We start from the raw sequence: 15,053 nt of genomic DNA, 5'->3' as shown, positions 1-15,053 counted from the left end.
TGATATAACTAGTTTTCATACGTTTTTGAATTAATATGATAAATTAAAAAATCTTTAGTCTACTTTTTTTTTCCATCATATGTTTTGATGTATGTATAAATGTGTTATCTCTGAAGAATTAGTGTATAAATATTATAACTTTCTAATCTAACAGATTTTCTGTAATATTCGTTTAAGATCTTGACTATAATTAAATTCTCAGTCTTTATCGATCATAATATATGCATGGGGATGTACTATTATAATTTAAATCAAAACCAAAGCACCTTTTTTGGGGTCCTAAAAGAAAAATCAGGGCATGCTTTTGGTTTTTTGTTATCTGGAATTGTTTCTTTAAAATAGTGAATAAAAGTTATTTTTATTAATTAAAAAATGTTAGGAAAATTGTTTTTCTTTTCTATAAATTGAAAATTAAGAAATTGCTTGAGGTTGAATAGTCTACTTCAAGTCACATCCTCTCCTAGAGAATTTTCAAATCAACGCAAACCGCGTATAGCTAGTTTGTAGGTCCCATAGGTGTACATGATAAGACTAGTTTTTAGACGTTCTTGAATTAATAACAATGAAACCTTTAATTTGATTTTTTTTTTTTTCCATGATATGTTTTGACGTACATTTTCCTATAAATGTGTTACCTCTTGAGAATGAGTTATAAATGTTCTAAATTTCTAAAAAAATTTCTGTAATATTGCTTTTATATTTTGACTATTTAAATTCTTAATCTTTCTTAGGACAATATATGCACGTGGATGTATTATTATAATTTAAATCAAAACCAAGTCACCCCTTTTTTTTTGTTTTTTGGAATTGGTTTTTTAATGGTGAATAAAAGATATTTTTATTAGAACTATAAAGTGTTTGGAAAATTGTTCAAGCAGGAAAAAAAAAAAAAAAGTATTTGGAAAATTGTTTTTCTTTTCTATGATTTACTTTTCACGCGCATGGTCCTTGGGTTCTGAAATGGCCCAGCTGCGCCAAGGAAAAGAATATTCAATTATTATTGACTAATAAAAAAAAACTCACTCACGCATAGTCAATGAGGGTTTTGACCCTATGCTGTTGATGACAATTCAATGGATTCTTCCCTCTTGGCTCTGTCTCAGTAGATTCCGAACTCATGTCAAATCAATTGAGTAAGCAATGGACTCAAGTCTAAAGTTACATATGTATATAGTATGAGAAATCTCTTTTGTCAAAGATATTTTTATTTTTATTTTTTTTATTAGGATTCCATTCTTAAACATTTGGATTGCTAAGCTGTAATATTATATTTAGGCTTTAAATAAATCTAAATATAGTTCATTTATCTTTGTAGGATTTTAGTTTTAATTTATTTATATCATCTAAATATTTTCAAATTTGAACCTTTGAAAACATCTAACAATTGATAAAAAAGATCTTAATAAAAAAATCATCAAAACGTTTTTATAAGAAATTAACTATATAAATATATATATATATATATATAAATATATATACAGTTCGTTTATGATGCGGACAGTTCTCATGCAGATCACAGTATTGATGACGGTTTTTCATAGTATTGGTGATGATTTTCTAAGAAACCGTCGTTAATATTATAAAAAATCATCACTAATACTGCGATCCTCATACGGACTGTCTTCACCATAAAATTTTCGTATATATATATATATATATATTTAAGTGTTGGAGTCTGGTTGGTTCTCGTTATCCTCTCCTAAAGTAAGTGACGGTCTCAAATCAATGCAAACCACTAGTTTGTAGAAGAATTCTCCCATTAGGATGTTTAGATGGTTTTTTATTAAAATTTTACTTTTTAATCTTGGATTACTTCAATATTCAAAAGTTAATATTATTTTTAAAGTTTAAATAAGTTCATATAAGATTCATTTTAACCTTTTAAGATTTTAATAATAATCTAATTCATTTAAATCACCAAAATATTTTTAAACTCCAACTTTTAAAAAAATCTAACAGCTAATAAAGAATATCATGATAAAAAATCCATCACATTATACTGATTGTGTATATATATATATATATATAATTACCGAAATCAAATTAGTTCTCGTCATGGTGTCTAGCTAGCACATAAAAAAGTTTCGGATTCACAAGGATAAAGTGGTATATATCGTCCATGCTAATAAATTCTTCTTCCATATTCTTATGGTCTTTTGAAACAACTGGAAAGAACTTTTTATTTTTTATTTGTCTTTTTAAAGTTATTAAAAGAAATTTGTTTTTAAATTTGTTTTTGCAAAACAATGGGTAAGCACCTAAACTGTTTAACTTTCAGCTTTTAAACACAAGATAACCTTTTAGTATCATGCCAAGACTTGATTTTATTTCTTTATTTATTTGTTGCTCTGTGATTTTTTTTTTTTTTTTTTATTGGTGAATGCTTGGTCAATGAAAGATTTACATAGCTAAAAATCCAAAAATAAAATTTTCAAATAAGACTATATGAACTGTAACAGAACTACCTTGGGGCTAGGTCAATGAAACCCAGAAAAAGAAAATGAAAAAATTATATTAATATGCAACATCAAAAATAATAATCCCAACATCCAAAAAAATAGAAAGGAAAAAAAAAAAAAAAGAGATATAATGAAACTAAGACAAAGAAGAAAGAGAAGAGAGGATAAAAAAAAAATAAAAAAAGAAGAGGAAGAAAAAGTGGAGACGCATAAATCACTTTGAATTTTTATGAGTATTTGTTTTTAATTTTTCGTTTTTTGAGATAAAAATTATTTGCAATTTTTTAAGACAAAACATGCGGGTAGGGAGACCGTCCATACTAATAAATTCAGATAATATATATGAATAAATCATACAAGTTTTGAAATAGTAAATTTTTATTTTTTTTGGGGTTAATTTGTTCTATAAACGTTATCTTGAGAGAATTGAATTAGGCATACGTATAATAATTTATGCCTTGTATTTTAAATGTTTTAAAAAAATTTCTATAATTTTCTTTAGGTAATTTTTTTGTAAAAAAATATTTTAATAAATTTTCAATAATTTTAAACGTCATAACTCATTTAATTGTCGTAACTTGTAATTCTAGAACCCACAATGTAGGCTTCACCTGCATGTGAGTGGAGCGGTCAGCGGTCCTACCCACTGAAATTTTTTTTCCCAAAGATTTGATGGTCCTACGCACTGAATTTTTTTTATTTATTTTTTTTTCCAAGATTTTGATTTTATTTGTTTAATTTCCATGTTCAGTAAAACATTTTGACATAGCTATAACAAGCCAAGAATGAAAGACTTTATTAAGACTATGAACAATAACAAAACTGCCATAGAGGCTAGTGGTGTTTGCTTAGGTGTATTTGTTTGATAGGATTAGCCAGGTTAGGATAGGACTTCATTTTAATTTGGTGTTTGATGATGCAAAATTCAAATTGAATTGAATGGGACATACATTAGTCTAAAACATGGAATAGTGAAGAATTTTTATAGTTCTACCTTTCAACTTTAAACTTTGAAAAAAAAAAAAAAAAAAGAAAAAAAAAAGGCAGGTCTTTCGTATGATGCCAAAACTTGGAGAAAATTTCCATGGGATGGTCTTATAGGACGCTTCAATCACATACACTTGTGAGACTTACCATGTGGGGTCCATCTGCATGTGAGTGGAGTTTCCAATAGAACTGGCCCACTGAAGTTTCTAACAAATTTTCTCCGTATCAGTCACATTACCCTGTTAATTACCAAGAAAAAAAAAAACAAAAAATCGCAGTACACTGAAAAGATTTTTTTGGTGTTTGAAATGTCTCAGAGAAAAACAAAACAATTTGGTTTTCTTTGACCTCGACTTACATTTTATTGAGCCCATTTCCTTGCCTAGTGGAAGGTTTTGACATAGCTAACACGGTGGCCAAGAATGGACTTTATAAAAAATTGGACTCCAAGGTCACATTCCAAATATGTATTTTTTTTTATATTTTTTTATTATTAATAATTTATATATGGTTATTAATGTTTATTATAAATTAATTGATAAAAAAATATAATATTTATTTAATATTTTAATAATTTTTATAGTTAATTTGATAATTAATTAATTTTAACATTTCAATAATTTTTAAAACTAAATTTTCATCCATTTTTATGATTTTTTTTAATATCCAATATTTTTCAATACTTGCATAAAATTTTTCATATTTTAAATTCTATACTTTCATAAATATCGTTGAATCTCGTTTGGAAATACTAGTCAATAGCAAACTTTTATATTTTGAATTCTATACTTTCATAAATACCATTGAATTTTGCTTGGAAATACTAGTCAATAGCAAACATAATATGAACGTAATTATAACTTGAAATATTTTCGTTGCTTCAAAAATATTTTTTTAAGAGAAATTATTCAACACACAATGTGTACTCACTTGGAATTTTACATCGTACACGCAACTAATCAAATGTTGCCATGTGTGTCGTTAATTTCATATCAGCAACTACATGCTTAAACGTCGTCTATACATCTCTTCTTCATAGAAGCTGGACATCATCTGTCACTTTCTTTGCCTCCACTAGATGTGATCCAAGAACCAACTTTAACATCTCTTTAGTCTACCTAGATGACTTAAGAATGTTTATTAACCAGAACCAATTGAAGAGTCCTGAATGAATCAATTTCATCTTTTACACTCCAAAAGTTTTGGACCTAGTTATCAAACACGCCAGTGATACAAATTGTTGGAATGGCAGGTCGATCATCGTCGTTCCTTTGCAAAAAAATCTATTCGTAATGGTTTCGTACAGAATTTGGATGTAATGAAAATTTTGAAAATTATTGATTCATTTTTAAAATGTATGACTACCAAATAACGCAAAATGGAAGAAAATGCAAAATCTATGGGATTGCCAATCTGGAGTTTATTGAATGGTGTTCAAGGTTATAAAGTGAATGGAAAGTTAGGAGCACCCTAATTAGATAACGGTGGCGAACATGATGGTAAAGACGAATGTAGGAGCCCGCATATAAAAAAAAATAGACTTGAGAAATTGAACCATAATGTTTACATTTCTTTCATTGCAATTAGTTGTGAAATTATATTTAAGTCAAGTCATCTCTTAATTGAAGATTTAAGGTCTGAAATCTAAACCACGCGATTATTTCCCATAGAATATTTCCAAACTATCAAATTTGTAGGTCCCATAAATTAGTTCTTGAACGTTTATAAACATGAGAATAGGGAAATTTTCAACTGAGAAATTATTCAATAAGATATGCCTATCACAATAGTTGTAGGTCAATTTGTTATGTCAATTCATCAAATATAATATATCATTTATGCTATTTTTAAAAGTTAATATATTTGAATTTTAAGTTGGTTAGTTATTTATCATCGAATTAATTCCCTTATTTAATTCATTTATTAATATATTTCATTTCTTTCTAAAGAATAATTATATCATTTACTTTATTGTATGTAAAAAGTAAAAATGACTTACTTTATTTAAATTTATTTTAAAAATAACAAACTTAAAATTTTTTAAAAACTTAAAAAATATATATTTCATTCAAAAATACCATAACAAATGTTATTATGATTTCATATTTCATCCAAAAAAAAAAATATATATATATATATATAAACCCTATAAATACTATCGTGTATTTTATATTTCATCCAATACATAGATACACACATATACTTTTGAGTTTTATATAACAAATTGAGGGGATATCTTTTTATATTTACTTTTTAGGGTTTGGAAATTTTTTTTAAAAAAAATTATACTTTGTGTTGCTACTATTTTATAATATATATATATATATATATATACTCCACAAGATGGGCCGATTACCAAGATAGTCAAGATCCATATGATCTGGGATCTGACTAAATCAAAAGAAGGAATCTCTGACAACACAAAGTTGTTTTCAGAAATTCAAAATCAGACAAATCAGACAAATCACGAGACTTTACTGTTCAATCACTATTCATGAACAGTAAAAGAATTGAAGTCGAAAGCAACTCACTGTTCAATCACTATTCACCGACAGAGCACTGTTTAATCAACCGACAGAGCACTGTTCAATCACTGTTCAATCAACTATTCACAAGACCTCCTTTGCCTATATAAAGGAGCCTCATTTTCATTTGTAATCAAGCTTTTTTCTTGGAGAGTTTTTTACTACGGAAGTTAGAGAGAGTTTAGAGAGTTTATGGCAGATTTCTCCTCTTTTCTTAATCTTCTTCCATCAACAAAAAACATCTCTGTAATCAATTTAGTTTGAGTGCTTGTAACAATTGGTTCTTCGAATCAAGTAAGCATTCATCCATATCTTACATTTCTGCATATTTATTAATATATTTTTTGGCTGGCTTTGCCGCCTCTATCATTTATCTTGTTTTAAGTATTTTATATTTTATATTTGACAAAATAAAAGATAAGATAGATAGGCGGCAATGCCAGCCAAAAATAATGAAATGAAAATAAAATATAAAATATAAAATACTTAAAACAAGATAAATGATAGAGGCGGCAAAGCCAGCCAAAAATATATTAATAAATATGCAGAAATGTAAGATACGGATGAATGCTTACTTGATTCGAAGAACCAAATGTTACAAGCACTCAAACTAAATTGATTACAGAGATGTTTTTTGTTGATGGAAGAAGATTAAGAAAAGAGGAGAAATCTGCCAGAAACTCTCTAAACTCTCTCTAACTTCCGTAGTAAAAAACTCTCCAAGAAAAAAGCTTTAGTTTGAGTGCAGAAACTCTCTAAGCTTTTTTCTTGGAGAGTTTTTTACTACGGAAGTTAGAGAGAGTTTAGAGAGTTTCTGGCAGATTTCTCCTCTTTTCTTAATCTTCTTCCATCAACAAAAAACATCTCTGTAATCAATTTAGTTTGAGTGCTTGTAACATTTGGTTCTTCGAATCAAGTAAGCATTCATCCATATCTTACATTTCTGCATATTTATTAATATATTTTTTGGCTGGCTTTGCCGCCTCTATCATTTATCTTGTTTTAAGTATTTTATATTTTATATAGATATATATATATATATATATATATATATATATATATATATATATATATATATATATATATATATATATATATATATATATATATATGCCTATACCAATTTTCCCCAAATGCTTATAAAAATAGGGAAATAGTATACACATAATGTTATGTATTATCTTTAAAAGAAACTAATAACAATTATTAGAAATAATATTTATATTTTTTTTCGGATTGTTTGGCAAATTAAATGAATAAGATATTTCTTTTAAAGGAAATTAAATATCTTAATAAATTCATATTAAAGAAATTGGTTTTTTGGGGATAAAATAGTAAAGGAATTTGATGTCTTAACAACTAAGGGGGATGTATTCAATTTAGAATTTGAAGGATTTTAAAAGTCTTTTAAAGTTTTGAGGTATTCGATTTAGATTTTAAGAGAGTCCATATAAATCTAATGATATTCAATTCAGATTTTGATGGATTTTATAAAAGTCCATTAAAATCTAGATGTATTCAATTAGGACTTTATAAAATTCTTTTAAAATCTGATGGTATTTAAAAAGTCATTGATTTTAAAAGATTTTAAAAAATAATGGATTTTAATGGATTTGAACGGATTTTAACAGGAAAATTGTGAAAAAAATTATCAATATGAAATCCAGCTTTAAATCCAAAGATTTCATTGGATTCTTATAAAATCTTTATAGAGTCTGTAGAATTCCATAACAATCCATCAAATCTTTTAAAATCTATAATTCATTTTAAATCCATCAAACTCTAAATTGAATAATCCCCCTAAGAGTTCAGTTATATTGAATATTAAATTCTTTTGAATTGGTAAACAAATATAAACAAAAGGAAAAAAAGATAATGGGTGTTTTCTTATAGGTACTACCTACGCTAACTTTCAGCTTTTTTGAACAAAAAAAGACAACTTTTCAATATCATGCCAAGACTTGATTTTATTTGTTTATTTTCCTACCAACTTAAAGTATGAAAGCCTTGACCCCCAAAAAAAAAAAAAAAAAAAAGTAAACTATGAAAGACAATTAATAAAAAAAGAAAGGAAAAAAAAAAGCATGAAAAGTAAACTATGAAAGACAATTAATAAAAAAAGAAAGGAAAAAAAAAGTATGAAAAGTAAATTAGGCAATGTGTGATAAATCATTTTCATATGAAATTTAGTCAACACAAACACAATCCACTAAGTTTTTATGTAAAAATAAATAAACCCAAATCTATTTGTATAATTTGTTGTCGATTTGTTCATCCATTAATATTCTATACAAATTTGAAAATTTAAATTCAATTTAGTTTTCAAATATAATATATATATATATATATATATATATATATATATATTTACATTTTGCAAATAAACATGTTTGTTTTTATATTTTTAAAAAAATTAGATTGAAAAAGAACATATTCATGCATGTTTAAATAATAAACTAAGTTTTCTTAATGTTATAAAAAAAATTAGATAATTACAAAAATAACTCTCTTTAATAGGTTTAAGGGCCTTATCATGTTTATCATATTTCACTTGTTAAGATTTATCAATTTATTATTATATTAGATAAAATTGATATGAATCCAACATAATATCATAAATTCAAATTTATAAATTATTATATGAATTCATATTATATAATTATGTAGTATGATATTTTGTTAGATCTAATGAAAAGCTCAAATAAGACTATTAGTAGTAAAATAATTACCTTGTGCTAGGCCCTCAAGCACCCAACCGGGAAAAAAAATAAAAAAATAACACTAATATGCCATTGCTAAGTAAGAGAGAAAAATAAGACAAAGAAGAGAGGAGAAAAAAAAAAAAAAACAAAAAATAAATGAATAAGAAGAGTGGAGATTTAAAAGCATAAATCACTTTGCATTTTCATGAGTAGTTGTTTTCCATCAAAATAAAAAGAGTAGTTATTTTTCATTTTTCACTTTTTTTTTGGTTTGTTTTTGAGATTAAAAAAAAAAAAGTTTATTTGGAATTTTCTAGAGAGAAAAATGTGAAGGCGGAGACTGTTCATGCTAATAAATTAGAGGATGATATTTTTACCATGACTCCACGATATTTTTTTAGTGGTCAAATGATCACTCAAAGTGCGATTATGATCTAGATCACTTAATCACATCTCTTCCACTGCGATAATGATTTATGTCACTCAGCACCTAACACGTGACCTTCGGCCTTCTGACCCATCAATTGATTAGAAGTACATTGGGGTTTTGCTGTTTCTAATAGGTATACTGGGAATTTCCACCACCAGTATTACTACCATTTTTCCTTCCCCTTTTTTTCTCTTTTTTGTTTTAAACTTAATATTACCTTCTTTGAACCATAATGTTTATATTGTATTCATTGTGAATGGTTGTGAAATTAAAGACTTGATGTTCTGAAATCCAACTCCTTTGTTGGAAATTTCCTTATTTTCAAGTTTATACACGTCCAAGAATTAATTTATGGGACCAACAAATTTGATACTGTTTGGAAATATTCTGTGGCATTATGAAGAAAAATTGCGTAACAATTTTCAATAGCAAAGTTCAAAAGCGATTAAAACTGCGTCCTGTACTACTTTTTAACACAGTTTTCCATTTTGCATAGTTAAAAAAAAAAAAAAAAAACAATAGGTGTGGTATTTTTTATTTAAAATATCGATTTTGTTTTCATATTTTAAAATATATTTTAAAAGTTTTGAATTCTAAAAAAAATAGGATAACTAACAAATATATAGATAAAATTTAAAAATTTCCATATAAATATTTATCATATATATATATATATTATATCATATTTAATGTTATATTTATAGAGTCACGCTTATATCATGGTTTTAATATAAAATTTTTTGGATTAAATCAAAGGATATACTACAACCATATCTATATAATTTCTTGTATAGGAGTTTCAAAAAATAACTATGAAATTTTCTATTTCCTATGCTCTGCTGCTAATACCTGCATTAATAATAAGCCAAAGAGATAACACCAAATAAATATCAAAGTTGCGTCTTTCTCCAAATACTGGAGGGGCAGATGGTTGGATTTTTTTTTTCTTTTTTAATAATAAAAAAGAGCTTTCTAACAGGAATTATTGTTCCATAAACTACTTAGGCCAATAGATCATTACTAGTCCATCTTTCTAATCCGATGGGAGTGCAGATTAGCGATTGACAACCCACATAGCCCCCTCCTCCACAGAGTTCAGTAATGAAGTGCACATGAGGTGGACATGGGGCTTGCTAAGGATCGAGCTAAGATCCGCAAGGCAGGGGCAGATGGTTGTTGATAGTGCTATTGTGAATATTAGTCAGTTACCCCTCCTTCACGGCAACCATGATTTACGGTCAGCACCTAAACAAAGTCATCCTGACCCACACCAATAGAAAATAAGTACTTTGTGGAGTGTGGTTTGAATTTCTAGCGCCGCCACCTCCTTTCCAAGCCGAGGAGGTGTCCTTTTATTTCTCAAAAATTATCTTTTCCTATATTAATCTCGATGATCCCAGGTGTCGTTCTCTAGTGACATTTTTAAACCGTTCCTAGGAGTCAAAACAATTATTTGTTGGGATAATCTTTAGTTCTCAAACGCTCTATGCTTCACAATTTTCTACATGATAGGGAGGGGTTATGCCACTAAGAGATTGTACCTTTCCAAGTTTGAAGATTTCCCTCAACATGTCAATGTTATAAAGTACTGATTTTGTTACATATACCAATTATATATGGTTGTGCACAAAATTAAGGTAGCTTTAAGACTGCTATTTAGTTTTACGGCTTATATACTCATAAAGAGGAAAGTATTATATTTAAATGTTATTTTTGTGCTTAATTTATAAAATCTATCTCTCAGTATTGACCTTCAACAAACCATATACGTTAAAAGCTCGAGGTGTAATCTACTTACATAATAAGTGCAGTATGTGCCACTACTAAGCAAAGCTCACAGTTCAAACTAATACAAACAACGTGTAGAATTTTTGGTTTTTATTTTTTTAAATTCAGTACCTCAATTTATACAGCATAAAAATCCACACTAGTGAAATGACTCGGTATATAATAAAACATAACAAAAAAGAGAAATTAAGACTAAACAACACGGCAAAGCAAAATACACAGGATCATAGTAAAATAGAAATATATATAGCTTGATAATACTACTCAACGTCTCCTTCCCCTCCTTCGCTTTTTGATCCTTTTGGATAGCATCTCAACCAACCATCTAGGTGTCCTTTTCATCATAATGTCAGCAAGAACAACTCCGACAACTAGCCCACTTATAAAACCTGCCAATATAAATATCCAGTCCATTTTGAATATGGACTTTGAATCGTTATGATCTTCTTCAGAAGGTGATGGCAAGGACTCTGAATTTCCACATTTCTTTAGCAATGGCTCACCACACAATTCTGGGTTCCCAGCAAATGAACTGCTAGCAAATGTGTAAAACTGCTTCCCTTGAGGTATAGGCCCTGTGACATTATTGTGGGAGACGTTAAAGCTTGAGAGGAATCCAAGTTGCTTTAGTTCTTCAGGGATATGACATGAGAGGTTGTTTCGAGAAAGGTCCAAAGACTCAAGCTCTGTTAAATTCCCCAATGATGATGGGATGCAACCAGTAAGCATGTTGTTGGAGACATTCATAGAGTGAAGGGCCTTAAGATTCCAAAACACCTCAAGAATCTGTCCTTCAAATCTGTTGTCTGATAGATCAATGAAAGCAAAAATATCTGGGATGGCTTCGTAGGACGTAGCTACCCCTTTAGATGTTATTGTGATCCTATAACGCTCATAAATACTGGCCCCATAATGATTTAAAAAAGTATGACTCCAAGAAGCACTCATGTATCTCAGACCACTGGGCTTGATAGACTTCATGGCATTCCAATTAAAGATGTATTGAGACGGTAACTCACCAGTAAAACTATTAGAAGACACATCAAGCACCTGCAAATTGGAGAAGTTTAAATCCTTTTTGGATCTCTCAATTGCACCATAGAACCCATTTTGGTGCAATATGAGAAGTTTCAACTCTGAAAGGTATCCCAACCAAGATGGAAAGTGTTAGAGTTAGTGACCCGAATTCTTGTTGACCCGACCCGAAAAGCTCGCGGTGCGACCCATTTGGTGAAACTAATTTTAGAGAAAAATTTGGGGCTCTGTGGTGGAAGCGGAAGTACGGACCTGTTCAATTTTAGGGTTTTTTCCATACAATATATATTTCTTATGCTTTTGGGATTTTTCGGCTGAAATTGAGGTTTCAGGGTATCGCGAAATTTTGCTCACCTTTGTACCAATTTTTCGATATTTGATTTGCTTCTCCCTGCCCGTGGTTTTTCCCGTCAAGGGTTTCCACGTACATTGTGTGTTTGTTCTTCGCTTTCTTTGTTTCCGTTGCTAGTTATTTTTCTCCCAATTCCCTAACAGAAAGGAATCATGTAATTGATTGTTTGAGACTACAATAGCTTCGAGCATCAAACAATGGGACAATGATCGTGGTAGCTTCCCTTGCAACTGATTATAACTAACATCAACCATTTTCAACTGACTTGCATTGTTGCTGCATAGTTGAGGTATAATTCCATGAAATGAATTGTTTCTCAAACTCAACGTCAATAGAGCCTTACTTGAGCTTCCCAAACATTTTGGAACCATGCCCTCCAAGTTGTTGTTAGACAAATCAAGGTTACGAAATGAAGTCATATTGCAAAATAGAGGTGGAATTTCTCCAGTTAGCATGTTGTTTGAGGCATTATAATAAGCAATGGATGGTGGAGGAATTGGTAGGGGTCCTAAAAACTTATTCAGTGATATATCAAACATGAATAAGTTAATCCAAGGAAGAAACTGATTAGGAAGTTGGTCAAAGTCTGTTAAGGAGTTATTACTAACGTCCAACACGATCAAAGTGTGTGTGCTTGTGTTCCACATCCAAATTGGTATTTGGCCGCTTATCTTGTTTCCATCGAGAAACAACAACTCCAGTTCACTTTGATTTCTGAGAAAATGGGGGAATTTTCTCAGCTTGCATGAACTCAAATCTAGAGACTTGAATTGGTGACTAGTTGCATTTCTATTTGCTTTTCCAAATATCAGTGACAAATTGGTGTGGCCAAGTCGGAGATGAGTAAGATTTTTCATGTTAAAAAACATGTCGAACTTCAAATTGCCACCCAAATTGTTATTATTTATATTAAGCTTTTCAAGATTCACGAGCATAGATAAAGACTTTGACGGAATGTCACCGTTGAAATTATTAAACCCAAGGTCTAGATATGTAAGTTGGGTAAGTTTACCTAGGGATAATGGAATAGGCCCTGAAAAACTGCAGTTTCTAACATCTAACATATCTAATGACTCGAGTTTTTCAATTGAATAGGGTAGGCTTCCAAAAAAGCTGGTACCCCCTAGTCTCAATCTTGTAAGTGGGCTTCTTTTCTGGAATTCAGGCAAACGACCAGTGAGATTCTCATTGAGCTGCAAATTCAAACTCAGCAGGTTTGGCAGTTGAAAGATTTTAGTAGGAAAGTTACCATGCAGTTCGCAATCTTTAAGATGCAATGTTGTCAAAAAAGTGAAATTTGCAAGTACCTCAGGCACCTCAGTTGATATGTCTACAAAATCAAGGATAAGTATTTCTAACCTGGTCAGATTCCGAACTAGTGTTTTGAAGTTGTGATGATCTTTAAGCTGCAAAACCTTTTCTCCAGTATCTGGATCATAATTGGAAGACACATCAAGGGAGGACAACTTGGTCAAGTTTGAAATCTCCGATGGGACTTGGCCATAAAAAGCAGAATTAGAGAGGTTGAGATAAGTTAGGCCAGACAGTTGGCCGATAGCAGCGGGAATTTGAGATAAATTAAAGTGGTTGTCTGCAAGGCTCAGCATTTGAAGATGAACAAGGGTGAAGAGGGTGCTATTGAAGTTGATAGAGCCAAAGAGACAACTACTACCAAGGTCAAGGCCAATCACATGACTTGTCTCTGCATCGCAACCGATGCCATCCCATAAGCAGCAATTACTACCAGATTTCCATCGTAAAACCTTTGGATAAGCACCTTCAAAAGAAGAAGCAGATTTGTTAATGACAAAGCTATCCTTGAACTGCATTAATGCTGACCTTTCTTCATCATGGCAAGATGGCTGCTGAATATTAGCAGAAGATATATAATCAGCAACAAAAATATTAAATAACAAAAGCTTTGCAACCAAATTCTGAAACACAACTAAGCACAGCGATAACCCCATTATGCTTCTTTTTTTTTTTTTTTTTTTTTTTTTTCGTTTTCTAAGATGAAAAAAGAAATTAGTGTGCTCTGGTTACATAAGCCTGGAAACTCTTATATAAGTAAAGGACTTCATAGAAATTGAACCATATTGTTACATTGCATTCACTGTGATTAGTTGTGAAATAAAATTCATGTCGAGTCATCTCTTAATCAAAGACTATGGTCTGAAATACAAACACGCAATCATTTCCCATAGGATATTTCCAAAAAATATCAAACTGGTAGGTCCCATAAATTATCTCTTGGACGTGTGTGAACTTGAAATGGGGAAGTTTCCAAGTGGGAACAACTTTCAAGAGCAAAGTTAAAAAATGATTAAAAGATATACCCAAGATTCAAAGAAAGCGAACCCATAAATATCATATGCCACATCATTTTGGGAAAAGAAATATAGTAAAAAGAAATTTAATACCTTATGATTACTGTTCATAAATTAATACCTGCATGGTTATGGATGGCTTTTATATGTGTGTTGTTTGCTTGTTTTTTAAATATTTTACTGAAAACATCGTTGAAGAAAATTGCTCATAATTTTTTTCAGGAGGTTTAAACCCCTTTGAAAAGTTGTTAAAATCCATAGTTATTAAATTTAAATTAAAAAAAAAAAAAAAAGCGATCACCAATCACAAGGTTATGATGTTTAAAAGTATCAATATATGCACATTGAAGATTTTATAAATTTTGGACTAACTTTTTTTCCGAGAATGGGGTCTGACCATAAGAACTTAAAGTCAAAACCATTGCCCAAGAAAAAGCCATTGAGCTAT

At 29.7% G+C, this 15,053-nt stretch overlaps 2 protein-coding genes across 3 annotated transcripts; both read right to left on the bottom strand.

Annotated features, from left to right (window-relative positions):
- Positions 1–11,155: 11,155 nt before the first annotated feature.
- Positions 11,156–11,872, bottom strand: LOC125418090 (putative receptor like protein 25). Its single transcript, XM_048470695.2, has one exon. The coding sequence runs from the start codon at positions 11,870–11,872 to the stop codon at positions 11,156–11,158; it is 717 nt and encodes a 238-aa protein (XP_048326652.2).
- A 177-nt stretch (positions 11,873–12,049) lies between these two features.
- LOC132804949 (receptor-like protein 9DC1) lies at positions 12,050–14,323 on the bottom strand. Of its 2 annotated transcripts, none has more exons than XM_060819441.1 (2): positions 13,638–14,323; positions 12,050–12,992 (listed from the first exon to the last, which is right to left on the bottom strand). In XM_060819441.1, exons 1-2 carry the CDS (start codon positions 14,243–14,245, stop codon positions 12,392–12,394), a joined length of 1,209 nt encoding a protein of 402 aa, XP_060675424.1. In that variant the 5' UTR covers positions 14,246–14,323; the 3' UTR covers positions 12,050–12,391. The 2 variants fall into 2 exon arrangements, with proteins under 2 accessions (XP_060675424.1, XP_060675425.1); XM_060819442.1 differs by lacking the exon at positions 12,050–12,992 and adding an exon at positions 13,336–13,471 and having other exon boundaries at positions 13,638–14,310.
- Positions 14,324–15,053: the final 730 nt, after the last annotated feature.

Source organism: Ziziphus jujuba, chromosome 8 (assembly GCF_031755915.1).
Source record: "Ziziphus jujuba cultivar Dongzao chromosome 8, ASM3175591v1".
NCBI classification, from domain to species: domain Eukaryota; kingdom Viridiplantae; phylum Streptophyta; class Magnoliopsida; order Rosales; family Rhamnaceae; genus Ziziphus; species Ziziphus jujuba.
Note: the sequence above shows the minus strand (reverse complement) of the source record. Positions and strands in the feature narration are given on the sequence as shown.

What these genes read in the sequence shown, in the direction of transcription:
- LOC125418090 (XM_048470695.2), bottom strand. Translation starts at nt 11,872, where the DNA reads ATGAAGTCTATCAAGCCCAGTGGTCTGAGATACATGAGTGCTTCTTGG.
- LOC132804949 (XM_060819441.1), bottom strand. Translation starts at nt 14,245, where the DNA reads ATGGGGTTATCGCTGTGCTTAGTTGTGTTTCAGAATTTGGTTGCAAAG. An exon ending in CTAGTTCGGAATCTGACCAG is followed by an intron (nt 12,993 to 13,637) that starts GTTAGAAATACT and finishes CCATTTTCTCAG; the next exon opens with AAATCAAAGTGAACTGGAGT.